The sequence below is a fragment of the Eleutherodactylus coqui genome, chromosome 3 (genome assembly GCF_035609145.1).
Source record: "Eleutherodactylus coqui strain aEleCoq1 chromosome 3, aEleCoq1.hap1, whole genome shotgun sequence".
NCBI lineage: Eukaryota > Metazoa > Chordata > Amphibia > Anura > Eleutherodactylidae > Eleutherodactylus > Eleutherodactylus coqui.
The window spans coordinates 39,749,000-39,766,942 of record NC_089839.1 but is presented as its reverse complement, the minus strand read 5'-3'; the positions used below and the strand labels follow the sequence as shown (position 1 = coordinate 39,766,942).

The following is a 17,943-nucleotide window of genomic DNA, read 5'->3' as shown; positions in this document are numbered from 1 at the left end:
TTTGGCTGCCGGCGCGGGTGAGAGGTGAGTTGCGGTAGTGAGCGGGGGGGGGGGGGGGGAGAAAGGGAGAGAGATATCTCCCCTCTCTTCCTCCCTGCTCTCCCCTGCGGCTCCCCGCCCGCCGCCGGCAGCCAAACCTTATGCTCGATCGAGCAATTGCCCTTAGTGAGTATACTCGCTCATCACTAATTATAAAGTATCTCATTGTTGACACCCCTAGTGATCAGCTGTAAATGATGGGGGAACTGGAATACAAGTATTCAGTGTCCATGCAGCACCTCAGCAGGTAACATAAATCATTACACTGCTCTTTTCCAGGTCATTGTAAGCAAAAAAGGTTTACATAGACTTACGTAGCCCTGTTTAACAACTGACAATTGATAATATAGTATGTCAACTGGTACTCATTACTGCTATTTACAGGCTGCAGAGGATCGTAGTATGGGGACAAATGATCGCTAACATGATTATTTGTCCCCACACAGATTGCATTTGTCAGGGCTATACACCCCCCTATTAACATGGGAAGATTTTCCGCCAACATGCTAGCATTTTTCTGCCCATATAAAAGATCTGGTGAGAGGAGGAGCAGAAGTATTACAGATAAGTGCTATACATATCAAACATGTGCAAGCTGAAGTGGGTATGCATGCTGTATTCTATGTGTACTGTGTCCTAAGTATGTGACTTAAGATTAATGATTTTGGATTCAGGGACTTTGGAAGAGTAATTTTTATTTATTACTACTTATTTATTTTAATGTTTGCATATATTACTTTTTATCAAATCTATCTGTATGATTTAGAATGTGCTCCATGGTCAACAATGCCATCCAGTGTACATCTTGTGCCATGTATGCAGTCCTTGAAAAGCCATTCAAGGGTGCATACTGCTGTATGAAATGTGAGCATTGTCACATGGCGAGGGGAAGGCTTAGATTGCGGAGTGACTGGTACCCAACTTTCTGGGATTCTGCACATCAACTAGACAAGTGACCATCATCATCTGCCACAACTCTACAACAATCCACCTAGCCCTGTGCTCAATATAGCTGAGATTGCAAGCTTGAAGTTGTTGGAATACTGGCTGATTTGTACCCAGCTTTCCCAGGCTTCTGTACTTATACGAAGCGAAAGCTCAAATCATCCACCTGGCCATTCTAGCGTACTCCGGAGCTCTACAATGCTCACACAATACACGCTGCTACCACCAACATTGACAGCCATTGGACCCGAATATTAATTAATTAAAAGTTTATTTCTAAAAAGTAGCCGTGCATATTTACAGATGAATACAAAAATGATGTTACAAGATAAGTGGCAAGAGACATACATATGATATGACAGACAGTAAAATAACAGGGATTGAAGTAAGAGTGTCACCATTCTTTTGTGGGGAGTTGCACAGAAAATCAGACAGTCCTCATGTATTGTGTTCTCCAAGGGGCTGATAATTTAGAGCAGGTGGGGTCCCACATTTTAAAGGATCCCTCAGCACACACCTTCTTCCCACCCCCTCTGAGGTCACACAGAGCAGGGAGGGTTGGGTTTGTAGAAACTCTGGAAGATCATAATTTCTTACTTTCAGTCATATCTTCACACACGGTTATCTGATCGGGAAATATAGGCCAGGCATATTCTTAGTCATGATTTTATCTACACATAAGTATCCTCAGGTATATCCTGTCCCAGATATGTAGTTCTGGATGTTCTGACCATCCATCAAAGATGGGACTCCCTGCATCTTATTCGTGGTGGTGCAACATTTTGCAAAATATCCTTGTCAGTGGGCTGTGACATACAGGTTAGTCATAATTTCCAAATTACATTTTTCCTTTGTCCAAAGCGAAGTCTCTTTGTTTAAATTTTGGCTCCAAAACGCTATCAGGTCTGCTATGGCCAGTTGGATCAGTGGGGGGGGGGGGGGGGGGAGAGAGTTACTGGGGTGTGAAGCCTGTTCCCATCCTTATTTCCTAACATAAATATTTGCTAACTCTGGTTTTAACAGGACTATAGTACAACAGAGACCCCCTGTGGTAGGATGTAACCACCTTTGCTGCAGCCTACTTCAAAGCTATTTCAGCACTAAGCTTTCCTATATGCTGAAAAGCATTTAACTCTTCCACCTACAAGCTCCACAGCAGTGTCGCAATACCATGTGGAACTAATGTCCTACCTCACCAGCGTGTTGCGCATTTGGAAGCACAGATCCCGGATCTAAATGAGCAGACTGCAGACTGATATCCTTTTGTATCATGGAAAGGAGTTTTCTGCTCACTGAGAAGGCACTTGCTGGGGTACATGTAGGGGTGGATAGTAGTATGGGAGTGCAGGATGATCAGGCAGCTAGCTGGGTGACAGTTAGAAGGTAGGGTAAAGAAGAGAGCAAGAGAGGTAAGTTATAAACTGGCACACCCTAACAAGTATGCAAAGTTGGCAGATGAGGGAGAGGCCATTATAGGATTAGCACTGCTGCAGTATAACTTGTTAAAATTTACCGCAAAATCATGATTTTGCGCGATCGCGATTTTGACATTACAAGTCCCATAGACCCATGGAGAAAAAAAAACGCTGCGAATTTCGCAGTGAAAAAAAACTGTAGTGGGTAGTCACCCTTACTGGGTTTTTCTCATTCCTGTCATTCCCCAAGGTGCCGTCCCTATTTCATTCTTCTACATAAGGCCTTAGTCAAACGGGCGTTTTTTCGCGCGATTTGCGCATATATAGAACCAATGGTTCGCTATGGTATCGGTCACATGTCCGCTTTTTATGCGCATATGCGAAAAATTATAGGACACGACGATTCGCAGATCGCGCCTATCTGCGTTCTGCGTTTTATGTGTGTAGCAAACTCATTTTTTTCGCCGGTCAGACGAAGTTTCATGTGCATTTTGATGCGCACGGCGATTTTTCTCCGGTCAGACGGGCGTTTTGCTGCGACGATTAACGCGGCTAGGTGCAGATTTTTCCTGCGATTTTTCGCCTCCGGTCACGCGATTTGCGACATGCGATGCACAAATCGCGCGAAAAAACGCCCGTCTGACTAAGGCCTGACTAAGACCAGTTTGATACATTGTGGATCGAGTTGGAAGAATACCGCGAGGGGCTGGGGAGGATCCAGTGGTCATAGTGCATATTGGCATCAATTCCAAAATTAGAGGTAGATGGAAGGACCTTAAGGTCTTAGTCACACGGGCGTTTTTTGCTGCGATTTGCGCATGCGCATGCGTCGGCCGATTTTATAAAACCATTGCTTTGCAATGGTATCGGACACATGAACGCTTTTTATACGCTCGTCCGATAAATTATAGAACAGAAATCGCAGATCGCACCTATCTGCGATCTGCGATTCCTGTTCTCTTCTCTATATGCGCTCAATGGGGCCGGCGGCAGCAGCGCCGACCCCATTGAGAACATATAGTAGACAAATCATTCTTCTCTGCCACAGATGTAACAGCTGTGGCAGAGAAGAACGATGTTTGCCCATTGAATTCAATGGAGCCGGCAATACAGCCGGCTCCATTGAAAGCAATGCACTGCCGGCATTGAATTCATGAATGGGTGTGAGTCAGAGCTGCCTCTGATTGGTCAGGCTGTGACCAATCAGAGGCAGCTCATTCAGCAGGCGGGGATTTTAAATCCCCGGCTGCTGAATACTAGAGAGAGCAGTTCAGGAGAACTGCCGCCGGCCGCGGCTGAACTCCGTCTGCCGGGACAAGGTGAGTATATATATATTTTTTTTTTTACACATTTCTGGATAAATTGCAGGGAAGGGCTTATATATTTAAGCCCTTCCCGACAATTCATCCCACGATCGCCGGCAGTGCATTGCTTTCAATGCAGCCGGCTGTATTGCCGGCTCCATTGAATTCAATGCGCTGGACAGCTCCAGCCCATTTCTATTGAAACGCGGCTAGGAGCAGTATTTTCGGGCGATTTTTCGGCCCCGGTCACGCGATTTGCGGATGCGCATCCGTCATGCAATCCGCAAATCGCGGGAAAAAATGCCCGTGTGACTAAGGCCTAAAAATGTTTTCAGGGAACTAGGATGTTAGCTTAGGGTAAGGACTTCCAAAGTAATATTTTCTTAAATACACACTAGAAAGGCAGAGGGAGATTAGGGAGGTAAACAAGTGGCTCAAGAGTTCTAGGAAGTATGTTTTTGGGTTTTAGGAGAACTGGGCTGACTTTGCTGTTCGCTACAGATTCTATTGCAGGGATGGGCTGCATCTCAATGGGGAGGGTGCAAGTGTGCTGCGGGAGAAGATGGCTACAAGGTTCGAAGCGTGTATATACCAGAGACTGGGGGAGGGCAAACAGAGGGATAGAGAGGAAGATAGTGTAGACAGTGACCTGGGGCTAAATAATGGAAATGGGGCTTGAGCGGTGTGAGGGAATAGTACAGTTAGAACTGACAGAACAGTTAATAGGGATAAACTTAAAATAAGAAATATCCAACACCTTCCAAACTGTATGGTGACTAATGCTAGAAGTCTGACCAATAAAATTGACAAACTGGAAGTAATAATGTCTGAGGAAAACTGCGAAATACAGGAAATAATTAAGACCTGGTTCAATGAAAGCTGCAACTAGGTGGTGAACTTACAGGGTTATAGTCTGTCCAAAAGAGATCATAAAAACTGGAAAAGGGGAGGAGATTGTCTTTATGTAAAATCCTGTTTAAAACCCACACTACGGGAAGATATATGTGAGGGAGAAGAACATGAGGGAGTCTGTATGGGTAGATACATGGAGGGAAAAACAATAATAACAATTCTCTATAGGCCACCACATATAAAAGAAGCCACTGAAAATCTATTACTGATAGAGATGAGCGAGCATACTCGTCCGAGCTTGATACTCGTTCGAGTATTAGGGTGTTCGAGATGCTCGTTACTCGAGACGAGTACCACGCGATGTTCGAGTCACTTTCATTTTCTTCCCTGAGAAATTTGCGCGCTTTTCTGGCCAATAGAAAGACAGGGAAGGCATTACAACTTCCCCCTGCGACGTTCAAGCCCTATACCACCCCCCTGCAGTGAGTGGCTGGCGAGATTAGGTGTCACCCGAGTATTAAAATCGGCCCCTCCCGCGGCTCGCCACAGATGCATTCTGACATAGTTCAGGGAAAGTGCTGTTGATGCCGGGCTGCTATAGGGAGAGTGTTAGGAGTGATTTTAGGCTTCAAGAAGCCCAACGGTCCTTCTTAGGCCATAGAAATCGCAGATCGCACCTATGTGCGATCTGCGATTCCTGTTCTCTTCTTTATATGCGCTCAATGGGGCCGGCGGCAGCAGCGCTGACCCCATTGAGAACATATAGAAGACAAATCATTCTTCTCTGCCACAGCTGTAACAGCTGTGGCAGAGAAGAACGATGTTTGCCCATTGAATTCAATGGAGCCGGCAATACAGCAGGTTCCACTGAAAGCAATGGGCTGCCGGCGATCGCGGGATGAATTGTCGGGAAGGGCTTAAATATATAAGCCCTTCCCTGCAATTCATCCAGAAATGTGTTACAATAAAAATATATACCGTATATACCGGCGTATAAGGCGACGGGGCGTATAAGACGACCCCCTAACTGTCACCAATGACAATGATGTCATTGAATGGCTGTGATTGGCTGAAGGCACGTGTGTTTTCTGGAGGCGGGGATTTCAAGCCCTGCGTCCAGAAAGCAATGCTCTGCCGGGGACCAGGAGGGAGCGACAGCCTGCAGCAGCACCGCAGAACGCCAGGGGAAGTGAGTAATGAATTTTATTCTTTGCTCCGCTGTATTACCGGCGTATAAGGTGACAATTGGGGGGTTGTCTTATACGCCCCGTCGCCTTATACGCCGGTATATACGGTATATATTTTTATTGTAACACATTTCTGGATGAATTGCAGGGAAGGGCTTATATATTTAAGGCCTTCCTGACAATTCATCCCCCGCACGCCGGCAGCCCATTGCTTTCAGTGGAACCTGCTGTATTGCCGGCTCCATTGAATTCAATGGGCTAACATCGTTCTTCTCTGCCACAGCTGTTACAGCTGTGGCAGAGGAGAACGATCTTTATGCTGACAGTGCGGGGGGGGGGCACTCTTGCCGCTATTGTGGCTTAATAGTGGGACCTGTGAACTTGAGATGCAGCCCAACCTGTAGCCCCTCGCCTGCCCTATCCGTTGCTGTGTCGATCCCATCACTTTCTTGAATTGCCCCGATTTTCACAAATGAAAACCTTAGTGAGCATCGGCGATATACAAAAATGCTCGGGTCGCCCATTGACTTCAATGGGGTTCGTTACTCGAAACGAACCCTCGAGCATCGCGAAAATTTCGTCCCGAGTAACGAGCACCCGAGCATTTTGGTGCTCGCTCATCTCTAATTACTGAGGCAAATAGATGAAGCTGCAAATCACAAAAAGGTAATTATTATGGGATACTTTAACTATCCGGATATAAACAGGGAAGCAGAAAGCTGCGAATCTCAGAAAGGTAACAAGTTTCTGTCCATAACCAAAGATAATTACCTTGCCCAATTTGTTCAGAGGGATGGCCATTTTGAACTTAATATGAACAAACAGACCAGCAAGAATAACAGGGTTACTGGTTGGGGGGCACTGGGAAAATAGTGACCATAATGTAAATAATTTCCACTTGTCCTCCAAAAGGTTGGTTTATAGGAGCACTACGAAAATATTAAACTTTAGGAAGGCAAAGTTTGATTAGCTCAGAGACGTCCTTCCTTAATATTATTGATTGGGATAACGTCCTCAAAAACACGACAATCATTAAAAACATCTTAAATGGTGTGAGAGATTCATATCTTACAGGAATAAAACGGTTAGGAGTAGGAGAAAAACAGTGTGGCTCAATAAAGATGTAAAGGGGGCAATAAAGAACTAAAAAAGAATTTAAACTACTAAAACAAAAAGGCAGTGAAGAAGCACTAAAAACCTATTCAGAAAAAAATAATTTAAGTAAAAAGCATAGATAAAAGCAGCAAAGGTGGAAACCGAGTGTCTGATAAGATAAACTCAGCAAAGGAGGAGACAGAGAGTCTTATAAGATAAAATCAGCAAAAGTGGAGACAGAGAGTCTTATTGCCAAGAGAGTAAAACTAACCTTAAACTGTTCTTCAATTATATAAATAGTAAAAAGATTAATATTGAAAGTGTTGGCCTCTTAATGAATAATGTGGGAAAAATTGTTTAAGGTGATGAGGAGAAAGCAGATCTATTAAATAGTTTATTCTCCAGTGTATTCACAGAGGAAAATGAAATGTCAGATGAGATGGAGAGTGATAGAGTAAACTCTCCACTAAATGTCACTGGTTTAACCCAGGAAGAAGTGCAGAGCTGCCTTAAGAAGATTAAAATACACAAATCTCCGGGTCCTGATGGCATACACTCCCGTGTTTTAAAGGAATTAAGTAATGTGATATTTAGACAGTTATTTCTTATATTTAAGGACTCTATAGTAACAGGGTCTGTTCTATTATATTGGTGCATAGCCAATGCGATGCCAATATTCAAAAAGGGGTTAAAAAGTGAACTTCAGGCTGGTAAGTCTTACTTCTATTGTGGGTAAAATGTTTGAAGGGTTTCTAAGAGGAGTCCTGCAAAGAAAATCGTTGTATAACTCCATATCTACATGGGTTTATGAAGGATAGCTCTTCTCAAACCAATTTAATCAGCTTTGATAAGAAGGTAAGTTCTAGACTGGACCAGGGAGAGTTATGGGATCTTGTGTATCTATACTTTAGGCATGTGATACTGTGCTGTATGAAGGGTTGGTGTATAAAATGAGAATGCTTACTCTGGTTGATAATGAAGAAAGTGGTTATTAATAGAGATGAGCGAACACCAAAATGTTCGGGTGTTCGTTATTCGGAACGAACTTCCCGTGATGCTCGAGGGTTCGTTTCGAACAACGAACCCCATTGAAGTCAATGGGCGACCAGAACATTTTTGTATTTCGCCGATGCTCGCTAAGGTTTTCATGTGTGAAAATCTGGGCAATTCAGGAAAGTGATGGGAATGACACAGTGACGGATAGGGCAGGCGAGGGGCTACGTGTTGGGCTGCATCTCAAGTTCACAGGTCCCACTATTAAGCCACAATACCGGCAAGAGTGGGCCCCCCCCCCCCCCCCCCCCACTGTCAGCATAAAGATCGTCCTCCTCTGGCACAGCTGTAACAGCTGTAGCAGAGAAGAACGATGTTTGCCCATTGAATTCAATGGAGCGGCAATACAGCATGTTCCACTGAATGCAATGGGCTGCCGGCGATCGCAGGATGAATGGTCGGAAAGGGGTTAAATATATAACCCCTTTCCTGCAATTCATCCAGAAATGCGTTACACTAAAAATATATACCGGCGTATAAGGCGACAGGGCGTATAAGACGACCCCCCAACTGTCACCTTATACGCCGGTAATACAGTGGAGCAAAGAATAAAAAGCATTACTTACGTTTTTAGATGATCTGCGGCGCTCCTGCAGGCTGTCACTCCCTCCTGGTCCACGGCAGACAAGCTTTCTCTATGAAAGGCTTTAAATCCCTGCCTCCAGGAAGACACGTGCCTTCAGCCAATCACAGCCAATGACAATGATGTCATTGAATGGCTGTGATAGGCTGTGTTTCTGGAGGCGGGGATTTCAAGCCTTGAAATCCCCGCCTCCAGAAACACAGCCAATCACAGCCATTCAATGACATCATTGTCATTGGCTGTGATTGGCTGAAGGCACGTGTGCTTCTGGAGGCAGGGATTTAAAGTCTTTCGTGGAGAAAGCAATACTCTGCCGTGGACCAGGAGGGAGTGACAGCCTGCAGGAGCGCCGCAGATCATCTAAAAACGTAAGTAATGCTTTTTATTCTTTGCTCCACTGTATTACCGGCGTATAAGGTGACAGTTGGGGGGTCGTCTTATACGCCCTGTCGCCTTATACGCCGGTATATATTTTTAGTGTAACACATTTCTGGATGAATTGCAGGAAAGGGGTTATATATTTAACCCCTTTCCGACCATTCATCCTGCGATCGCCGGCAGCCCATTGCATTCAGTGGAACATGCTGTATTGCCGCTCCATTGAATTCAATGGGCAAACATCGTTCTTCTCTGCTACAGCTGTTACAGCTGTGCCAGAGAAGAAGGATTTGTCTTCTATATGTTCTCAATGGGGTCAGCGCTGCTGCCGCTGGCCCCATTGAGCGCATATAGAATGCATCCATAGCGAGCAGCGGGAGGGGCAGATTTCAATACTCGGGTGACACCTTATCTCCCCAGCCACTCACAGCAGGGGGGTGGTATAGGGCTTAAACGTTGCAGGGGGAAGTTGTAATGCCTTCCCTGTCTTTATATTGGCCAAAAAAAAGCGCTAACGTCTCAGGGAAGAAAGTTTAATTTACCAGAACACCGCATGGTGTTCGTTACGAATAACGAACATCCCGAACACCCTAATATTCGCACGAATAGCAAGCTCGGACGAACGCGTTCGCTCATCTCTAGTTATTAATGGTACATACTCTGATAGGGTCACTATTACTAGTGCGGTACCACGGAGGTCAGTATTTGGTCCTATTCCTTTGAATATATTTATTAATGACCTGATAGAAAGATTGCACAGTAAAATATCAATATTTGCAGAAAACTGTCAAAAGAGGTTTAACACTGATAAATGTAAGGTTATGCACATGAGTAGGGGTAATGCATGTTACCATTACTCACTAAATGGGCAGTCACAGAGCAAAGCTGATATGGAAAAGCACTTGTGGATTTTAGTTAACTGGTGCAACTAGTGTCAGGCAGCTGCTGCCAAGGCAAATAGGATCATGGATGCATCAAAAGAGGTAAAGGGGCACATGGCGAGAGACTTTTTCTTCTTCTTTAGAAGTCACTGGTCAGACCACCCATGGAATATTATGTACAGTTTTGGGCACTGGTAATCAAGAGCACTTGAGCAGGTTCAAAAGCGGGCAACTAAAGTAAAAAATGGAATGAGCAGACTAGAACACCCAGAGAGGTTATCAAAATAGGGGGTATTTAGTTTTAAAAAAAAGATGGCTGAGGGGTTAACTAAAAACTATATACCAGGGGACAATACAGAGATCTCTTCCATCCTCTATTTATACCCAGGACTGTGACAGTAACAAGGGGAAATTCTCTATGCCTAGAGAAAAGAATATTTCTACACCGATGAAGGGGGTTCTTTACTGTAAAAGCAGTGAAACTTTGGAACTCTATTCCTACAGACCTGGTGATTGTAAACTGAATAAAAGAGTTTAAGAGGGGCCTGAATGCCTTTCTTAGGCGCTACAATAATACAGGTTATAGTCACTAATCAAATCAGAAGGGTTGTTAAACCAGGGATCATTCTGATTGCTAGATTAGAGTTGAGAATGATTTTTTTTCCTTAGAAAATAGACTTCTACCTCCTTTATTTATTTTTACTTTCCTCTGGATCAACATTGGGGGGAAATAGGCTGAACTGGATGGACATATGTCTTTTTTTGGCCTAGCATACTATGTTTGTTTCCTATTCACTGGCCAATCATGGGCATCTTTATACGGGTCGATAATCAGGAAAGCAGACATTTGTTTGAATGTTAGTGCCCAAGCACTGGCATGTTTAAAAGGATCATGCCATGTCCTACAGATCAATGGATCCTGTAATTCCTATTTTGGCTAACAGCTAAGGAGAATGATTGCTGAACACTGAATCCCCATCCATAAAACTCTGTAATAGGGTACTTATTTCTTCCATAAAACCAAGCAACCACTGTAAAGAAAAATTATTTTCAAGTACCAACTTAGCATTCCAGAAGGTAGATACTGATACAGAAAGGATTTCCCCAGGGTATTGTGCACAAGAGCTAAAAAAAAAGATATCCCAGTAGCGTCTGCAACATGGTGCTCATTGGGGCCATAGTTTGAAATTTTGCAATATAGATACTGGAGAAACATCTCTGTCCAGTTCTTCCAAAGCACGTTGATCCATCATTTCATGAGGGTTGCATAGTTATATTTTTCTAAAACCTATTTCATTCACAATTATACTTACTTCGTTCTTGCAAAAATACCTCGTGTACCTTTGAATAGGCAAACAGAACCCTGACATAAATGCTGCCATTACTAGACAATTTCAAAAACATCCTATCATTTTTTAAAGACTTCATGAGCATGCACATGACTTTCAACAAATTATATGTTGTATATTTTCAGATAACATTTTTAATTAACCGATTCAAGCAGTTGGGTACAAATGAGCTAAAATCATTTCACTCAATTCATTAGGTTTGAAGATCCACCAGTCTATAGAACACAACAGAAGCATTGATTTACCATTTGTTTTCTTAAATTCACCAAAGGCAAATCTCAAACACGGAAATCAATTCCTCCAATGTGTCCTAATGACTGGTAAATTCGGAGTCAATATGTAAATTGGTGAAACTTAAATAGGTTAAACAAATGTGCTCATTTTTTCATTTGTGCTTTACGCAAACAAAAATATTTCAATGGTTGCATTTCCAAAAATCAACAGTTCAACATTTTTGAAATTCAAACAATCATGTATTTTCGTACAGCCAAAATCTTCTTATACCCTTTACGTAAAACTAGATTGCAGTAGTATTATGTACATAAGGAATTTTCTTTTTGCATCATCACACATAGAAAGCATAGCCTAAATGAAGTTCTCCGTGATTGTCCATGCTTCATACCTCTCGGTTATTTTAGTGGAAAGCAACTGATTGCTTTAGAGGTTGTTGACTAGGGTTACTTTCAGACATGTAGCTAAATAAAACATTACGGTCTCTCTGGGGTACATCGTAAGCAGGTTCTGTACCTTTTAATATCCGCCCTGGGAATAGAGAAGCACTTTCATATCACTAATGGACATACCTGCATAGAACGTATCCAATGGAGACCTACTCATCTTGAAGTTGTCTTTCCCTGGGGTATAATACTCCCAACAGCAATCAGGCTATGATGTGAATATATTTTGGATTATTTCCAAATGGTGGAAAGATACATTATTTCCAATACTGTAACTTTTCAACATTCGAGAATAATTCAAAAATTTTTTTATTTACAGTATGCAATTTCCCATTGACACATATAATGTACAACCCGCCTGCCTCATATATACACATGCTTTACATCGAGACACATTTTGACAAGCACGTTACACATCTATAATGAGAAATTAAAAAGTAGTACCTTTACTTTTACCTAGAGAGTTTGATGGAATGGTTCCATGAAGAAAGCATTTCCAGACAACGAAGACAGAGGAAAAGAAAATAAAAAAAAAACATTCATGAGTATATGTAAATGCAATCATTGGTTAAGAAATGCTGATAGTGATGAGGACGTGAAAAAATGATGATGACAATTAATGGAAACGCATGGCCCAGAGACTGGTGCGGATTCGACCAACCTTGGACATGCCTAAGACGTTCATGCTCTTTTTAAAAAAAAATAAAACAAAAATTTAAATGACGCAAGCAGATGGCACACTGGTTATTTCACGATTAACTGGCAAGATGTTTGCATTCCAGAGACAGCTATGATGTGCTTTCAGAGTGAACCAATCAGCCATGCATCAATGAAAATTAATGGAGCCTTCGCTGGGTACAATATGATAAACTGAGAGTTTTCTCAATCTAAATAGCGAACACTTTTTGATTTTGTTTTTTGTTTTTCTCGTTGACATTTTTCATCCTGTCCCTTCGGCAGTTTATTCCCGATCTGAGCAATACACAATTTTTTTTTTCAATCAGCTGCTTGATCTCTTCCAATCTTGGTTCAGTTATTATATTGCAGAAAAGGAAAAGGATATCAGGAGTGAACATAAAATAAATAAGGATGTGGCTAAAATAATGTGTCAAGATTTGCAGTCATACATAGCTTAAAAAAGCAATTTGCTCATCATTGCAGTGAAGGACTGAAGCAGCTACAGAACAGTAGGAAACAATGAAAAGCAGAGTGGAAAAGGAACAGAGCCCATACCTTGGTCGCCCATCATCAGGTGTGCCAGACCTTAAAGGGAAACAAGAGCATAGTCAGCAAAGCACAAGGGAGAATGGGAAGATGTTGCCACAGTTACAAAAAAATGGTTTGTGACAAACAACTGGTCTTCCTGCACAGTATCTGCATTTTAAAAGGGAAAAAAAATGCATACTGGTTTCAACCCCGATGGACAGATTCAGGGATAAAGAATAATTCAATTGCAATCTACAAGCTCTACTCGACCCTTTGTTTCATTTATTAATGTTTACAAAAAAAAATTAAAAAGAAATAAAAAAGAAGCAAAAAAACGTATTTGGAGTCTAAAACAAAGAGAATCATCCCATATGTCTTTGGTTGCTTTCTTTCTTTTTTGTTTTTCTTTACTTTTGATGTTTTTGCATTCAGTATTTGTTACTGCATCTCTTCATTTTTTTATACTTAAGAAGTTCAGCTGATATCAGGCTCATCAAAGAAGAATCTGACAAATGGGCTGGGTCTGGTCTTTTTCCCCTCATTAAAAAAATGAGTGTTTTGGATCATTAAACAAAAAAAAAAAATTATTTAAACACTGAAATGGTAATATGGGAGGAATCTATATGTGAGTCTACATGTGAGCAGAGGGCCTGTATAGATGGAAAGTAATATGTGTGAGGTCAATGGTACAAAAATCGGTTGTTTTTTTTTCATTAATCCCTTCAGAGATGAATGTCCCTTGGAAAAGGCAAATTGATGAAATGTATTAAATACACATTTTTTTTATCACATTGGTTTTCATACAATATTTTATGCAGGTTTCATAGATTGGGCTAGAGGGAAAAAAGTTAGCCAGAAAATGGAAGCAAATCGCTAGACAGTTGAGTTACTTTTAATACATCAATATATATGGAGAAATTCATGATTTGGGGGCATCAGGTCAGATATGGAAGAACATAAAACCACATTTATATGTTTCTTTTGCAAGCATGATAGGTGTAATAAACAGTCCAAATGGGTGCTTATTACTGTAAGATGACATTGAAAGATAAGATCTTATATGTCATACATATGGCAAAGCCTGCACAGGGAGACACCAGTATGTGTCAGTAGTATGGTGCCATAGGCACTCTATGTGCTTCAAAATTGTGCCTACAGTATGGCAATGTATTAGAAATACCTCTATGGGACAATATAACATATTATGGAACTTGTCCCAATTGTTTTCTTTGAGGCTAATGGAAAGAAATTCCGTGATTTCATATGAATTGAAAACATACAAAATTGCAGTATGGGCCCATGGATTGCTATAAGTATATATTATGGCTCCATATACACTAGTTTGGACTTTGAATGTAGCCATCATTTACCTGTCTGCATTACCTCTAAGACTTATCACAGGTTGGCATATTATTCTTGACACTTTTTGTATATTTTATACTCTTATCTTTATATTTGTATCTTTGATATTAGTTTGATATTAATTAATCTTTCAACTATTTTTAAAATACTTTAATTAATTTTACTTTTATTTTTATAGATAGTTAAGACAGTGAAAATGAGTATTCTTATTATAATAATGAACAAAAAAGTTAGACATCCTTTGCACAGACTAAACCCAAAGATATTTTCCATTATATCAGCTAGAACATTTGGAATATGGAAATGTTTAGAGATTAAAGGACTTAACCTGCTTCTACAGATACACAGTTATCCTGCTCCAAACAGCTCCATACATTGCCCTGGTTGGTACTGTAGACTATTCAAAGGAATGGGACTCAGCCAGCAGTACCAACCCAGGCCACTGTACAATGTACGGAGCTATCTGCTTCCTGCAGCAAAACACCTTAAAGTGGGCCAACTTTAACTTTAGTTAGTTTACAATTAAAATATACTAGCACAATAACTCAATCTTGCATATTTTAGCTGCACTGAAAAACCACTTCCTGGAGGATATCAGCAATCAGTACATCCATAAAATATAATGAAAGGGTAACTAAGCCCCTACAAAGTTTCTGATTGGCCCTGGTGGCTCAAAAACTTTGTAAAGACTAAGTTAACTTTCTATTATTTTTTATATGGGTATAATGGTTACTGACAACTTCCAGGAAGTAGTTTTTAAGTACGGCAAGTATGTGCGGCGGCATTGAGTTATTGCGCAAATACACTTTAATTGTAAATTATTAAAAATTAAGCTTTAAAACTCTCTCTAGTCTCAGTGAATGAATAGAGATATTTCTGGAAAGGAGTATTCTTTATTGATATGTTCAGTTATTTACAGGTAGAACATTTAGATTAATATGATGAACCAAATGCTCCATTGCTATCATCAATATGTATAAAAAGTTAATGCAATAAGTTGGGGGTTTTTTACAAATATTTTTTCCCATTTTTTTTAAAATAAATATAATCGCATTGGCTACTACTAGAAAAATTTACTATCGTGTATAACTGAATTAGGCCTTAGTCAGACGGGCGTTTTTTCGCGCGATTTGCGGATTGCATGACGGATGCGCATCCGCAAATCGCGTGACCGGTGCCCGAAAATCGCCCGAAAATCTGCTCCTAGCCGCGTTTCATTAGAAACGGGCCGGAGCTGTCCAGCGCATTGCATTCAATGGAGCTGGCAATACAGCCGGCTCCATTGAAAGCAATGCGCTGCGGGCGAGTGTGGGATGAATTGTCGAGAAGAGCTTAAATATATAAGCCCTTCCCTGCAATTCATCCAGAAAAGTGTTAAAATTAAAAAAATATATATACTCACCTGCTCCCGACAGCCGGAGATCCGCGCGGCCGGCCTGCAGTGGGTGTGAAGGGGGTGTGACTCAGACTTGCCCCTGGTTGGCTCAGCCTGAGCCAATCAGAGGCAGGTCTCAGTCACACCCATTCATGAATTCATGAATGGGTGTGACTGAGACCTGCCTCTGATTGGCTCAGGCTGAGCCAATCAGGGGCAAGTCTGAGTCACACCCCCTTCACACCCACTGCAGGCCGGCCGCGCGGATCTCCGGCTGCTGGGAGCAGGTGAGTATATATATATATTTTATTTTAACACTTTTCTGGATGAATTGCAGGGAAGGGCTTATATATTTAAGCCCTTCCCGACAATTCATCCAGCGCTGTCCGGCAGCCCCTTGCTTTCAATGGAGCCGGCTGTATTGCCGGCTCCATTGAATTCAATGGGCAAACATCGTTCTTCTCTGCCACAGCTGTTACAGTTGTGGCAGAGAAGAATGATTTGTCTTCTATATGTTCTCAATGGGGTCGGCGCTGCTGCCGCCGGCCCCATTGAGCGCATATAGAGAAGAGAACAGGAATCGCAGATCGCAGATAGGTGCGATCTGCGATTTCTGTTCTATAATTTATCGGACGAGCGCATAAAAAGCGCTCGTGTCCGATACCATTGCAAAGCAATGGTTTTAAAAAATCGCCGGACGCATGCGCATGCGCAAATCGCGCGAAAAAACACCCGTGTGACTAAGGCCTTAAAGTTAAATAGGTTGGTGGTTAACAGATTATGGTATTACATATAATCCCAAATTCTTTACTAAACAGCTGCATAGAATGCTGAATAGTTTTTTACATCAGGTAGAAGTGTTTAGCCGGAGAATTTTTGAAAAATGAACAGTTCTGGCAAAAGTCCAGATCTTAGAAAATCAATGAAAGGATCCTGAAATGGGGTTTAATCCTAAAATATTTATTTATGCATTTACATATTTATTTAGGTAGATGGTAAAAACACATATGGACAAATTGAATATACTGTAATTGATATGAATTGTTGATATGACTTAGAAGCTGTTTATTATAGTTTTGATTATATATATATAATTTTTTTGTTCATTTTATTAAGATTTTTTCTTTAGAGTGATTTACTGTAATATAACATTAATAAGATCACTTACTGTCTTCTTCCCTTGTAAATTGTAAACCCTTGCAGTTTGTTAGTTATTTAGTATATGTTTATTATTGTACTTGCTTTTATCTAATATAATGTACCTAAACACCCTTTTTCATTTGTACATCGCCCTTATTGGCTTTTAAAATAATAATAGAAATAATAATAATAATAAATAATAATAAATTGAGGCTTATGTCATTTAAAGGAAACAAATTCCTTCTTTACCAGGGATAACAAAGTGCTTGCAATTAAACATATAAACAAATGTGCTCAATGATAAGCAGGAAATGGTTTAAAGGGGTTATCCAGTGTCAATTTAACATTTTAAAATTTGAGCTAAATGGGTTAATAAAAACTTTTCTTGACATCAGTTCTCACATCCTGGGTGCCGTGATTCCAGGAGTTCCAAAAGATAACACTGCAGCCTCTGATTGGCAGGCAGAGGTCACCTGACCTCTACGGTCAACACAGACTGGGAGAATCGCATGTCTGCATTGATGGATCTCTGGGGCTGAGTTCAGGAAAGTATCCTTTGTTTCTCTGTATTAACCCATTTGGCTTGAATTTAAAAAAATTTAAATTGTAGCCTGACATCCTCTTTAATGTTGTAAAACTCACTCAGAAACCATAGTGAAATTAAAATTTAATATAAACAAAGGAAATATAAAAAATTAGAGTAAACATCTTCAGAAAGAATCATCGGGTAAAGGGGAAAAAAAGGGAAAAAGTCACCAAGTAAATAAAATGGGGAAAAAAATCACAGAAAAGGTCTGTAATAATATTAGCTCTTGAAGACAAAAATTAAAATGCTCCCAAATTTGGCTAGATATTATATATCTAGCTGCAAACAATAAAGTGTTGGGTTCTCAATAAAGAGAAAAGGAATAGCTAGCAGAACGAGCCAATAACATTCACATCCCTCTAAAAAAGGATAAATAGCATGCAAAAATTTGAAAAAAAAACAGCAAAACAAGCAAGTAAACTCATGTCTTCTGATTTGGTGACAGCCTGTTATCTAAATGCATGTGGCCCTATTTTTTTTACCCCAGCTATATTTAAATTTTGCGCCATCGAATAT

The 17,943-nt window shown here is 40.9% G+C and overlaps 1 protein-coding gene across 1 annotated transcript in view; it reads right to left on the bottom strand.

Moving 5' to 3' along the window:
• NRXN1 (neurexin 1) overlaps positions 1–17,943 on the bottom strand; it is a 1,562,703-nt gene that overhangs the window by 1,384,619 nt on the left and 160,141 nt on the right. Inside the window, exon 4 of the mRNA XM_066595516.1 lies at positions 12,992–13,021. Within this exon, the coding sequence (XP_066451613.1) occupies positions 12,992–13,021 (30 nt within the window). The remainder of the gene's footprint in view (positions 1–12,991; positions 13,022–17,943) is intronic.